General features: G+C 41.0%; 1 protein-coding gene across 1 annotated transcript in view; it reads left to right on the top strand.

Annotated features, from left to right (window-relative positions):
- EGLN1 (egl-9 family hypoxia inducible factor 1) overlaps positions 1-10,242 on the top strand; it is a 60,946-nt gene extending 50,704 nt beyond the window's left edge. The window contains exons 3-5 of the mRNA XM_060107778.1: positions 3,825-3,961; positions 6,618-6,685; positions 7,722-10,242. Of these exons, the coding sequence (XP_059963761.1) occupies positions 3,825-3,961; positions 6,618-6,685; positions 7,722-7,786 (270 nt within the window). The 3' untranslated portion in view covers positions 7,787-10,242. The remainder of the gene's footprint in view (positions 1-3,824; positions 3,962-6,617; positions 6,686-7,721) is intronic.
- Positions 10,243-14,212: the final 3,970 nt, after the last annotated feature.

Raw genomic sequence — 14,212 nt, 5'->3', positions numbered from 1 at the left:
TCTTTACACTAACAATGAAATATCAGAAAGAGAAAGTAAAAAAAATTCTGTTTAAAATCACATCATAAAAAGAATATATCTAGGAATAAATCTAACCAAGGAGGTGAAGGACTTATATGCTGAGAACTATAAGACACTGATAAAGGAAATCAAAGATGATGCAAGGAAAAGGGAAGATATTCCATGCTTTTGGATTGAAAGAATTAGTATAACCCAAAGCAGTCTACAGATTTAATGAAATCCCCATCAGATTAGCCATGACATTTTTCACATAACTAGAACAGATCATCCTAAAATTCATATAGAATCACAAAAAAACCAGAATTTCCAAAGTGATCCTGAGGAAAAAGAACAAAGCTGGAGGCACAGCCCTCCCAGACTTCAGACTATACTCCAAAGCTACAGTAATCAAAACAGTGTGGTGTTGGCACAGAAACAGACATATGGATTGGTGAGACAGAATAGATAGCCCAGAAACAAACCCACACACCTATGGTCAATTAATCTTTGACAGAGCAGGCAAGAATATACAGTGGAGAAAAGACAGTCTCTTCAGCACGTGGTGCTGGGAAAGTTGGACAGCCGCATGTAAATCAGTGAAGTTAGAACACACCTTCACACCATGCACAAAAATAGACTCAAAATGGCTTAAAGACTTAAATATAAGACATGACAGCATAAAACTCCTAGAAGAGAACACAGGCAAAACATCCTCCGACATAAATCGTACCAATGTTTTTCTTAGGTCAGTCTCCCAAGGCAATAGAAACAAAAGCAAAAATAAACAAATGGGACCTAATCAAACTTATAAGCTTTTGCACTGCAAGGGAAACCATAAACAAAAAGAAAAGACAGCCTATGCACTGGGAGAAAATATTTGCAAACAGTGCAACCAACAAAGGCTTAATTTCCAGAATATACAAACAGCTCATACAATTCAATAACAAAACAAACAACCCAATCGGAAAATGGCAGAAAACCTAAGTAGACATTTCTCCAAAGAAGACATGCAGATGGCCAACAGACACATGAAAAGATGCTCAACATTACTAATTATCAGAGAAATGCAAATCAAAAGTACAATGAGGTAACACCTCACAGAATGGTCAGAATGGCCATCATCAAAAAGTCTACAAATAATAAATGCTGGAGAGGGTGTGGAGAAAAGGGAACCCTCTTGCACTGTTGGTGGGGATGTAAATTGGTGCAGCCACTATGGAGAACAGTATGGAGGTTCCTTAAAAAACTAAAAAGAGTTACCATATGATCCAGCAATCCCACTCCTGGGCATGTATCTGGAAAAGACGAAAGCTCTAATTCAAAAAGATACATGCACCCCAGTGTTCATAGCGGCACTACTTACAATATCCAAGGCATGGAAGCAACCTAAGGGTCTATCAACAAAGGAATGGATAAAGAAGATGTGATACATATATACAATGGAATACTACTCAGGTACAAAAAAGAACAAAATAATGCCATTTGCAGCAACATGGATGAACTTAGAGATTATGCTAAGTGAAGTAAGTCAGACAGAGAAAGACAAATATTATATGATATCACTTATATGTAGAATCTAAAAAATATTACAAATGAACTTATTTACAAAATAGAAACAGGCTCAGACATAGAAAACAAACTTATGGTTACCAAAGGGGAAAGGGGGGAGGGATAAATTGGGAGTATGGGATTAACAGATACACACTACTATATATAAAATAGGTAAACAAGGATTTACTATATAGCACAGGGAACCGTATCCAATATCTTGTAATAAACTATAATCGACAAGAATTTTTAAAAGAGAATATAGATAATGCACACATACGTGTATAACCGAATCACTCTGCTGTACATCTAAAACTAATACAATATTGTAAATCAACTATACCTCAATAAAATGAGTAAAGTTTAGAATTAAAAAAAGAGCAAGTAACAAAACAAATGTAAGAATAGAAAGTATTATAGAAGTGTGACAAGTAGTTAAAAGTAAAAAACGTTACTTTTCTGGGGAAAAAAAAATTTCCTCTGTCCTACTCCAAGTTCAAAGTAGAGGTAAGTTTTACTGCTAAGTATATTTTGAGTCATTATGTCAACAAACATGGTTTTTTGTTATAGCTTTTAAAGTTTGAAATACAGACATAAATTTGGTAATTCACCTTGAGCCCAACGCACAAAACAAATTGCTATAAATTTGGTTAGAATTTAAATTTTTTTTTCTGATTTTGTGAATATCTAGAAAACTAGGAATATGTTTGATCAACTCAAATTCTATATTTTGTTAGAATCTAGGTTCTTTCTAGGCTGATCTTTTAATTTTTGTATGACCTGTCCAAGGTCATTAATACATTGTTTTTAAATTAGCGTATAAGCAGAGAAAAGTCTTCAGTATTTTTATATGTAAAACTGAAAACTTCTCTGCAAGATTGCACTGAATATGTACACTGTGGCAGAAGTTGTTCTGGGTGCTGGAAACAGCAGAAATAGAACTATCCCTCCTAGAGCTTGGGCTGGAGTGGAGGGTACAGATCAGTAGATGGATGATTACAGTTGGCTATGCCAAGTGCAGGACAGATTGCTGTGGGGACACGTGGGAGCCCGCCTAATTCAGGGGTCAGGGAACGTGTCCCAGAGGAGGACTAGCCGCTTCAACTACGTGTTTCTGAACATTTTCAGCAGATGGCCTGTGCTATTCCCAGTGACTCCAGTGAAAGGGCAGAGGGCAGGGGGAGAGAAAAGAGGCATGTTCTCGGTCACAGTCCAGAGCTCCTTTAAAAGATGTCTGCATGAGCACTTTGGGAGTCGCTTGGAACAACGCTGGAACCTGAGGAAGGAAGGCAAGGGAGCCGGGTAGCTTGAATCTACCTTACTTGACAGTGAGCCTGTAAACAGCTTCTCTGGATGTAGTGGAACCAAGGAATAGGCTCACCTCCCCGGTGGCTTGATCAAGTATCAATGTGCCTTTCAATTTAAGAGTCTACCTGTTAGGAGTTTAGTTTTCCAAGGGTGAAGAGCTACTCACTTGGGTGGGGTTTACCTCGCTTTACTCCCCCCCCCCCCGCCCCCGATTATAATTACCACAAGGACAACATCTGTCTGAATTATTTCCTACTCGCACCCAGGGCCCAGGACAGGTCCCAGAACAATAGACACCCAGTCAGTATAGGAATGAATAGGTGAGTCCATCTGGTCCCAAACAGAGAAGGATATCTGCTGGGGTAAATAGTAATGATCCTTAGTGAAGGGAGTCCAGGTGTATAGGCAGGGAGTCATCGGCGTGTCAGGCCCAGTCTGGGGAGGGAGAGCTGCAGTTTCTAATAATGACGGCAGCACTGATGATAAATGACACTTTCTACTGGTTTAGTGAATTCCTTAAATAAGAGGCATTAGATTTGTGACTGCCCAGTTAAGGGCAAAGAGCTAGTTCTTTGACATACTTAAACCATTTGTAGTAATTTAGTCAAGATGACTAGATATGGATACATTTTTAAGAGTCGGTTAAGCAAATCATCACCATATATAAATAAGAAATGCTTACTACTTTTTCAGTCTTTCACATGTCATTTGAAGACTTCTGAGTTCAGATCATATACATCTGTCTCATCAAGTATTTACAAAATTCTCTAAAAGAAGGAACGAATGTTTCCTTGTATTGGTGCGTGTACTTGAAATCTCAGCTCACCTTCCGACCTCGTTAACCGAGATATATTTGTGAAGAATTGATTTAAGACTTCTGATATCCTGAATTGGCCTTTTTCCCCCCGTAAGTTTAATTTTGTAGTATTCTTGGTCACTCATGCTTACATATTTGGCCCTTTTCCTAGGTAAGTGGAGGTATACTTCGAATTTTCCCGGAAGGCAAGGCCCAGTTTGCTGACATTGAACCCAGGTTTGATAGACTGCTGTTTTTCTGGTCCGACCGTCGCAACCCTCACGAAGTACAACCAGCATACGCTACAAGGTAGTAGTCCTCCCTTTAAGAAAGAATTGGTAAAGAGCATGGTAGGGTAGGAGGGGATAGCTAGGATAAACATGAACATTTTCTAATGCGTATTTTCCTGTTCTTCACTTGCCTTTATCATAGGGCCTCAGTCGTAACTGTTTAATCTGAATAATTCTATAAGATTGATTCACAGTACCAAATGCTTGTGAGTCTCTTTGCACAGTCACTCCTTGTCTGGGGTCAGTCAGGGAAGCACAGGGCTCCCGTCTTCCCAGCCCTGTTTCCTTGTTTTGTGCATCTCTTAACTACTATCCGGTCTCGGATCTGGTGAGGGTATTCACTTGGGGAATAAAGATTAGATAGAGAAGGGAAAGGGCAACTTTGTTTAAGGTGGTCCGGCAGGGGTGGGGGGCAGAGGGATGACGTAGAAAAGTGATACAGAAGAGAAGAACACGTAACCAGAGAGTAGAAATACAGAGGAAGAAGAGTAGAGCAAAGACAAGTAGAGAAGAGGTATTTGGGAGTTCATGTTAGAAAAATCACCCTTCAGTTTTAACAGTAAGCATCTGTTAGGCTGGTCACACCCTCCTCTGCATTATTTTCTACGTTACAGTCTCTTCCTACGAAGTTTATTTTTCTAAACCTATTATGTTTAATGTATTCTTAAAAACATTTCTTTTACCATTTACCATGACCCAGTTAAAATGTTTAGACTATTAAAATGGAAGATGTTACAGACATTGTTATCAAAATGAATGTTTGGGAAAAAAAAGTGCTACTTTTTAAACACCTATTTTTCATTATAGAAGGGACTTTGAACATGACAGTAGTGAATCACTGGCATGCAGTTGCCTAGATCCCTTAGACACACAGGGAGAAGAGCTGCCTCTTGATAATGATGTTAGAGACGGGCCAGCATTTGATGAGGTTCAAACTCTGAAGACTTTGTCACCTGTCCCTCCTTCTTGCTCCACTCCGAGCCGTGTTGCCTCAGCCCTAATTCATCATAGTGAGTGCCGGCTGAGCAGCGTGGCTAGCGGCCAAAAGAATCCCTGGGTGGAGGCCGGGGGTCCCGTCACATCACACGGCGTGCTGTCCTGAATCCCCGTCTCGCCTCCTGTCCCCCTGGTGCCCGTCTCTGCCCTAGAGACCGCTTCACAGACCTTCCTTTTTATGGAATAATACGGTGTGGTTGTAGCCTTTCTAGATGAAGATAGAACCGACATTTTAGGTGGTAAATAGATGCCAGACAATTATGGAGTGCTCCAGGGGTTTGGAGGAGGGAGACAGGGCTGTTGAATTGGAATCGATGGGTCCAGTGTTGCCACTGGGCCTGGAGTGAGGGGAGCGGGGAGTAGGGCAGCGTCGGCAGAGGCTGGGAGGGGGGTGCGGCTGTGGCAGTCCCAGCAGAGGGGGACGTGGGGAGGAGGAGCCTCTAAACAGATGGGTGGGGGGAGGGGGCAGGAGAAGCAGAGCCACTCCTGCTACTTTACAGCTGTCTTGTGGGAAGGCCTTGGGGCAGGTGTTAGAACTCTGATGACTAAGTAACTGAAAGTTTAGGGCAGGTGCGAAAGACATAGGAAAGTGTTTGTGCACCTTCCCTATTGCCACGGCCGCCTGACAGGACGGAAGAGGCTGCGTAGTAGGAGAGGGGCTGGAGCTCTGGAAGCCGGGAGGCCAGACCTCGAGCTCAGCCCTGTCCCTTTCCAGCTGAGTGGCCTGGGGCTTCGGCCTCCCCCGCTGCCCAGACTCCCAGACTCCGACTCTGCTCTGCCTTTGACTCGTTGCTTCCGATGTGTTACAGGATTTAGTTCTGTCACGTTTGCTGGCTCTTCACTTGATCAGTCAGTGTTGCTTTCCCCCCAGCGAACACTGGCCAGAAGCCGCAGGACACTCTGACCGATTGCTACGTTCTACTCAGGAGCTGATCATATGTAGCGTGCTTTCACTTCCCGTGGTGTGTGCACATTTTCCACGTTATTGGTACCAAAAGCTGTAACTAAGTGCCTTGTGGTATTTAATAAACCAGAGATTCTTCATTATTTGTGAAATGAGATATTCCAAGTGAGTGATGAAATTTTCAGAAAAATGAAACAAAACATAGTATAATTGCTTTGATAAAAATCCTAAAAAATTCTTAGCATAATTTAACTTTCTTGATGACTCCAGGTTGTAAAATTGTAAACCCCCATCACGATTCTTTGCCGGTATATGTGTAGTGATGTCCTCGGAAGTGGTGGAGACTGTTTGCCCTCCCTTGCTCTACAGGGCCCCTGGCCTTGAGTCCTCTGTTTCTCTGCTTTTCTTTTAGAACTTGTGCTATTGATAGTGTGCTTTTTCTGTAACAGCCACTCTTACCTTCTTTTTGTCTGTTTCTGATCTGCTGTGGGCTTGCAAAACAGATAATCAAGTAGGTTAAGTAGGTATTAAGAAAGTCATAAAAGCTCATCAACTCTGCAACATAAATTTTAGCTACTCCTGGTTCTCTGCGATACTCCTGAGCATTGGGACTACTGATTAAGTAAGTGGGTTGTTACTATGCTCCCTTATCATCTGATGTCATCCCAAGTTAGGCATTATTTTGGCATTACAAGTTTTAATAGACCTTTGCAACAGAATACCCTTTGTTTTCCCCAATGTGATCATTCTTACCCTATTCTGAATTTTCTTTTAGGTACGCAATAACTGTTTGGTATTTTGATGCAGATGAGAGAGCACGAGCTAAAGTAAAATATCTAACAGGTAAACATTTGGGGCCAGGGTACACTGGAAGGAAGAGACCCCACAGCCAGGCAGTGCTTTCCATGAGCCAGAAGACTCGCTCCTTGTTTCCGTCAGATTCTTAATTCCCCTATTTAAGAGGACTGCTCTTAAGTCATCTTCATTTTTATCTTGAACCATCAAAATTTTCCAAAGATGAGGAAAGTTTGAGACAAACAAGTCTGGGAAAATCATTTGAGTACAAGCTGAGTTTTTCTGTGATAATCCTTTTCAGTCACAGGCTGGCTTGCTCTCATTCTCCCCGCAGAGGAAAGGTAATAATATCCTTTCCTTTTTAGATGTACATGCTTCTGAAGAGTACTCCAGGTCTGCCATGTAAAATGTGGACATGAAGAAAATTAATACAAAGGAGAAATTGACATGCTGAAATCAGTAGAGCAGACAGGCATGTGGAGTCCGTGTCTGCCAGTGGCATCCATAGGTCACCCCCAGTTACGGGTTATCTCCTGGAGCGGCTGGGTCTGAGTTTTCCATCAGATGGACCACTGACCTGTCTTGTCTTTAACCCTACCTTGTACCTCCACAAACCTGCTCAAGTTCGTTCACATGACTGATTTAACTAGCTGTATTTTCATGAGCCCGTTGATAATCCCACATCAGCCTTTTATAAAACTATAAAAATTGAGTGTTCACGCATTTTCTGTGTATTTTTAAAGTCATTATTTGAGACAGAAGCCTAGTAGTGTGCTTTCAGTGATGCTGAACACACTGCTCTTATAGCAATTTGATTTGCTTTTCAAATAAAAGGAGACAAAAATCATTATCTCTGTGTAGAGAATGATTTTTCCCTTTGAGAGTTTACTAGTTCAGCGTCTCTGCATGCCTCGTAATACAGTCCTGAGGGTAACTTTTGGAAGTGCAAGTGTGATCATTTTCAGATGATGTGTGTTTGCAAAGCTGAAACACTGTGCGTACTGTTAGGAACTTAGTGGGAAGCAGTAACAGAAGCTCTCTGGTGCTTACTGAATGAATTAATTTTTTTTTGTTTACCTTGCAGGTGAAAAAGGTGTGAGGGTTGAACTCAATAAACCTTCTGATTCAATCAGTAAAGACGTCTTATAGAGCCTTTGATCCAGCAATACCCCACTTCATCTACAGTAATTATTGACGCTATTTGTTAACTTGTGAATACGAATAAATGGGACAAAGAAAATAGACCACCAGTTGGCAATTTAAGGAAACAAACAACTTTTTTGTGTTGCATCAAAATGAAGAATTTGACTGTGTGGCTTTGTACTGCATGATTGACTGACTCCAAACCTGTGATGGGAGGAATATAAGTTATCAGCTGAAAGTGGTATTTACATCTGGACATGAAATAAGTGCCCTAGTTAGGATTTTTTCATTCTTATATTTTGCCAGATCTGTCATCTAGCTGACTTCATTTCATCTCTCCCTTTTTTATATAGTCAAGTTTGAATTTGAAGTAATTTTTATATGATCAGGTACAATTTATCAAAACTGAATTGAGAAAAAAATTACAGTATTATTCCCCAAAATAGCATCAATCTATTTTTGTAAACCTCTTCGTACTATTAAATTTTGCCCTAAAAGGCCTCTTATAATGATTGTTGCCAGTGACTAATGATTACTTTAATTTTCTTTTTACTTAAAATAAGGAAAGGAGCACTTTAATCACCAACTGAAAAATCAGATTGTTTTGTAGTCTTGTCTTACACTAATTTGAACTCTTAAAAATTGCTGCTGTTGTTTTTCTGACATTGTTAATAGTGAAACATAACAGTAAAACCATCACTGTTTACTACCAATAACTTTTAGTTCATGTTTTATAAGAAAAAATACACAGTAAAAAGGTTTTATCTTTTAAGTTACATTTTAAAAAAACTAAAGTGACTGGCACTAAATGAACTTGAGGTTATCCTCAGCATCAAGTTCCCAAGATGAAGGGCTTTCTTATGCTTTCAGGTATATATATCCTATTGATGTAGAAGATACTGTCCCCTTTCCTAAGACTTTTCCTTTTGCTTCCCGTCAAGTTGATTGTACTTTCAATTTTGCTGTTACGTTTTCTTCCCACTCCTGTGCCCGTCTGGTCAGCAGATCAGAACCTTGTTCCTGTTGGGTAGCGTCAAGGGGAGACTGTGCACATCCAGACTGGACGGTGTGTTGTTAGACACTTAACGTTAGTGACGCCTCAGACCACTGCTGAGACACTCCCCAGACATGACGCTCTTCGTCAGTACCGAAAGATGGATGTTTAGCTTACAAACACAAAACACAAAGCAGAAAAACAGATACTTTTATGTTTCATGAGTTTGCTTTTTTACTTTTCAGGAAAAAAAGAGGGAATACTACAAAATCACACAAGGCCTCCCAGACTTCTGTTATTTAACACCTGAATTAGGATGGGTGTCTTAGACTTCAGTTTCCTAGGCTCTTCAGCAAAGCCCAAAGGGTGGTATCTGTATTTTGCATGAATTATGGGTGTAAGACCTTGCCCACTTCAGTTTTCTATCTCTATCCTTGATCTTCTTTGCCAAAATAATGTGAGTGTACAGAAACACTTCTGTATATTTCAACCTATGACAGTTTTAGCATCTGTATAGTTTGTACTCAATTAGAGACCTTTTCTATGGAAAGCTCAGTAATTTTTATTAAAAGATTGCTATTGTTCATGTAAAACATGAAAAAAAATTGTTTAGTGAACTGACAGTGTGGACTTAGGGTGGGATTAAATATTCAGTATTGTGATCTCACTTCCGGAGAATTTGCAGGAGACAATTACAGTTGACTGTTGTTTTTCCTCGCCCGTGTGCAGTTTCGTTCCACTTCCTCTCCTAGTCCCATGTAATACAGCGGAACGTCTCGACAGTAAGTGCCTCTGCCCCCTGCCCTCCACCCCTCCCCAAGCGCAAGTTGTCTTTGCCACCTGGCCTGCAGTGCAGTGCGCTGCCTGAGGCCACAACTCAAAAGAGCTGTTATTTTTAGGTCTAGTAGAAATCGTATGATGTGGATGGGAGGCTTGTCTGTGAAGGTGTACAGCAACAGCCTTTTAATCTGGGAGCCCCTGTGTCATTCAGATGTGTTTCTCTGCAGTTGTGCAAAGTGTCAGATTCTACTACCTGTGGGTTTTGCTCACCAGACAGGTTTTAAGTTTTGTTTTTTTGTTTTTTTGGAAAAGTTTATATAAGTTCTTGGAGATTGTTGTGAAAGGATCGAGAAATCGGGGTAGCCATTCCTTTAATATCCATTTAAAATCTGTTCATTTCATGTTAGTGGGACCGTTAACTTGTCACCAAGCAGGACTCTATATAAAACAAAATTTAAAACTTTTTGTGGCCTATATGTGTTTAATCCTGGTTAAAGATAAAGCTTCTAATGCTGTTTTTATTCACCATATTAACCAGCCATAAAACACAGACCTTTATCAACAGCAGGCAAAGAATTTGAGGATTCATCTACAGATAGACTATGAAGTCATGTAATTTGAAAAGCGGCGTTTCATTATGAAAAAGCTCTCAAGATGCTTGTAAAGCTAATCTAATTAAAAAGATGTATACATGTTCTTGAAAAAATTACGCTTATTTCTGCCTGTCTTGTTTTTTTTTTAATCCTTTATCATACACTGACTTTCTTAATGGGCCCTTCCGTCAGATAATGTGCTTTTCTATCACACATCTCTGGTTCAGTCCAGAGCGTTTGGTATTGCTTTTTATAAATGATAACAGGGGGAAGAGAGAGAACAGTAAACATGAGAGTCCGACAATTTCAGCAACATCCTGGGAGTAGCTGGACTGGGTCCACGGGCTCCATGACCTCTGTCTGGATTCTCAACATTTGGATTCTTGCCCGTTTACTAGGATTTTTACGCTGTTGAGCATATCTGTGTCGCCCCTCTGATGCATAAAGGAAGGGCCACTAGGTTTTATCGCTGACCATCACAGGTGTCCTATGTGTGTATGCAAGAAACTGAAGAGCTCTCACAATATGAGGTCAATATACATGTTCATTTATCTCTTATTTAAAGTATTTTTTGGTATGGTGTTTTTGTTATATCCCAACCTATCCTAGGGCATTTGGACAATTGTGCTGAAATATAGCTGTGTGGATTAAAGGAGAGGGCAGATGAGCTAGGGATGAAGACTTAATTAAATTTGGTAGTGTGGTAAAAAGAGCACAGACAGGATTGACAAATCTGTTTAGTTCTGGCTCAGCCGCTTAATTGCGTGACCTTCGGAGCCCTTTTCATCTGAAAACAAGTACAGTAGCTCCAATCTTAGAGTTGTGTGCCACCTAAATGAAACACACATTATTCCCAAGACACACAGGGTTCAAGGATGAGAGCCGTATCTCGGTTGTGGATGGCAATTATATGTATTTATACCATATATTTAATAATATAATTGTACATGGACTTTCAGAAGTACCCAGTCTCCACTGCTTCAAGAATAGGTTTTTAGACATCTTAATGCCAGTAATGCGTTCCCCAGATTCTGCTGTTGATTTTAAGGCAGAGTCTTCTCATGATGTTGACCAGCAAGTAAATTTCACCTGAAACATGGCAGTGCTCAAGGACGGACCATTGGACCAATGATATGTATAAAGGGCGTGGCCTCATAAGCCGGGAAGAGTTTTACAAGTAGAAAACACTTAAATATAAACCAGTTCATAAGACAGGGAGAGCCTACACAGCTGCAGGCGGCTAAAGCTCTTATCGAATGGATAATTTCCGCACTCTGAACAGGTGTTGTAGAGATTATTGGATAGGGAGTTACTGGATGAGATCTCTCTTTCATTGAGATTAGGCCTTTTTCTGCCAAAATTTTTATATTTCTATGCTTTTCTATAAAATGCCTTTACAGTTTTCTAAGTCAAAGATATAAATGCACACGTTGCTAAGTCAGCTCGTTGTGTAGGGGTTGTTAAGGAAAACAGCCCCTTGTGTTCTTCCCCTGAGAAAAGATTTCAACTCTTCTAAGTGATTCTTCGGGTATGTGCCCGGTTCTTAATACAGTTGCGTCACTACATTCTTGATGCTTCATTGTTCGATATTTATCTCCTAACTTCCCCACATGGAAGGTAAGAATACAGGTGTCTCTCCAGCCCTCCTCCACTGCCCCTGCCACACCTCCCCGATCTCCTTACATAATTACATTGTAACTTAGGTCACATTAATGTTAGACTATCTGGGACTTCCCTGGCGGTCCTTCCCTGGTGATCCAGTGGTTAGGACTCTGCGCTTCCACTGCAGGGGGCACGGGTTCGATGCCTGGTTGGGGAACTAGGATCCTGCATGCCGCGCGGCGCAGCCGGAAAAAAAGAAAAAAAAAAAAAAGGCTATTTGTGCTAATTCAAAGGTGAGACGCAGAATAAACCCTGATGACTTTCCCAGTTTACTTTTTTGTTAGTGTCTTGCTTGATCTTTTGTTTTCCCCTGTGGCGTCTAACCTGCAGGAACCTGGAGTGGTTGCCCTTTGTGCCTGGCGCACAGCTGCCTTCCCTAGACCTCCTTCCACATTGTTCTGGAGATCCTATCACCACTCTCCGTTGAGTCTCCCATTTCCTGGGTCCCATGTCTTCCTCCGTCTTGGTTTAATTCCTCAATCTGGTGGGCCTGGCCTTCAACGCGTTCTGTGAAAGAGTATGTGGGAGCTCAGTTTCCTGAAACCAATGTCTTTTTTATGTTTGACCCTCACATTTAATTGGTAACTTGCCTGAGTTTAGAAATCTAGCTTGGAAATAATTATCTTTCAGAATTTTGAAGGCATTGTCCAGGTTCTAAGTTGCAGTGTGGATGCTGAGAAATCTGAAGCCGTTCCTATTTCTAATTCTTTACATGTCATCTGCTTTTCCTCTGTGGGAGCTCACAGAATAATTCTTTGTCCCCAGGGCTCCACCGTTTTACAGTGTGCCCGTTCTCCGCCAATACGCTAGGTATGCAAACTGTAAATTCGTGCCGTACATTCGGGGACATTTTCTTAAATTGTTTCTCCCCTCCATCCTCTCTGCTCTTTCTGAACCCGTGTCATTCAGACAGTGCACCTCAGGTTTAAGCCAGTTGCTGTCGTCTGCTTCCTCTGTGTCTTTGTCCTTTACCGAGGAGACGTGTCTTTTTCAGTTCTGCCCGTAAGGGTTTCATGTCTGCTCTCACGTTTTTAATTTTCAAGAGCTCTCTTTTATGTTCTCTAAATTTTTAAAATATAGGAAAACCTGTTCTGTGGAATAGACACAGTATTGAACATCGTTTTCTGTTTGTTTTCACTTTTGTCTGTCAGGTTAGTCTGATGGTTCTTGCTTGTGTGTTCATATTTAAGGGGGGAGTACTTGAGCTTCTGGTTTTCCAAGGAATAGTCGTTGCTGCCTAAATCTGAATCTCTTTCACTGTCTTCCCAACAAAGTCACCTATAACCTGTACCTGCAGCATAACTGTGAGACACACAAAAAAAGTTCAGCTTATGGGAAACTAGAGCCGGCATCAGAATTCCTACGAAGGCAGAGTCAGGTGGAAACTATATGGTAAAGGGACAAGGGCAGGGGGCCTAGCTGTGGCAGTACACAGGGCAAAAACACAGGGCCTCCAGCGCGAGTGATGGGGATACTGACACCTCACACCAGTGCATCGCAGCGCTGCCCGCTGGAGCATCAAGGGGAAGTCTGGATGAGACTGAAGGGGGCTGTGTGAGGAATGAACCATGTCTGGGACAGGGGAGATGTCTCCTGGAGGCTTGATGATAAAATGAAAGAAGGAAGTAAGGGTCTTAGAAAAGTAAAATTACAGAATCAGGTGAGACTCCGAGCCCCTACCACCTCACAAAGAAAAGTGTCATCTCTGAGAAATACCGTATTTCACTGTTCCAACAGAAGAAAACACTCTTGAATCAGAAACCCCTCATCCTTGCCTACATCGAACCAACTGTTTCTGCAAGTCAAGGAAAAGAATACCTTTCAAAATGAGCCAAAAAGGGAAGAAAATATCTACAAACACTACTATCTATAAGAAGAAAAAAAATGAGAAGTATAGCTGCTGAAAATTCTCCCCTCAACCATAAGGCGGAAGAAAACTGCAACAATATTCGGTGTGAATTAAATATCCTCCAACAGAACTTGGCAGGAATAAAAACTAACACCTGAAATTCGAAATTCAAAGTCTCAGAACAAAAATGGACCAAAAGACTCCTCAGGAAGCTGTGAAACAAGAGTTGATGTAACTCAGTAGAGAAACTGAAAATGACAAAATTAAAAAGATTAAATTGTGAGGTACCCCAGGAAGAATAGATTCAACTGAATATATAATGAAGTTCATTAAAAAATAAAAAAGTAGGAAAGCAGCCCAAAGTACAAAATAAAATAGGCACAAAGAGTTGGAAAGCAGAATGGACACATACACACCTGCTATACCAATGAGAATGAACAGTCTACAAATAACAACACCGGTGGCTCTCACAGACATGCCAAGAAGCTAGACTCTGTCATCCCCTCGGGGATCCTATGGAGGTGGCTATTTGAGTATCTGATGTTAAGAATGCA

Source organism: Mesoplodon densirostris, chromosome 1 (assembly GCF_025265405.1).
Source record: "Mesoplodon densirostris isolate mMesDen1 chromosome 1, mMesDen1 primary haplotype, whole genome shotgun sequence".
In the NCBI taxonomy this organism is placed as follows: Eukaryota; Metazoa; Chordata; class Mammalia; order Artiodactyla; family Ziphiidae; genus Mesoplodon; species Mesoplodon densirostris.
The sequence above is the reverse complement of the archived record's forward strand: the minus strand, read 5'-3'. Positions and strand labels throughout refer to the sequence as shown.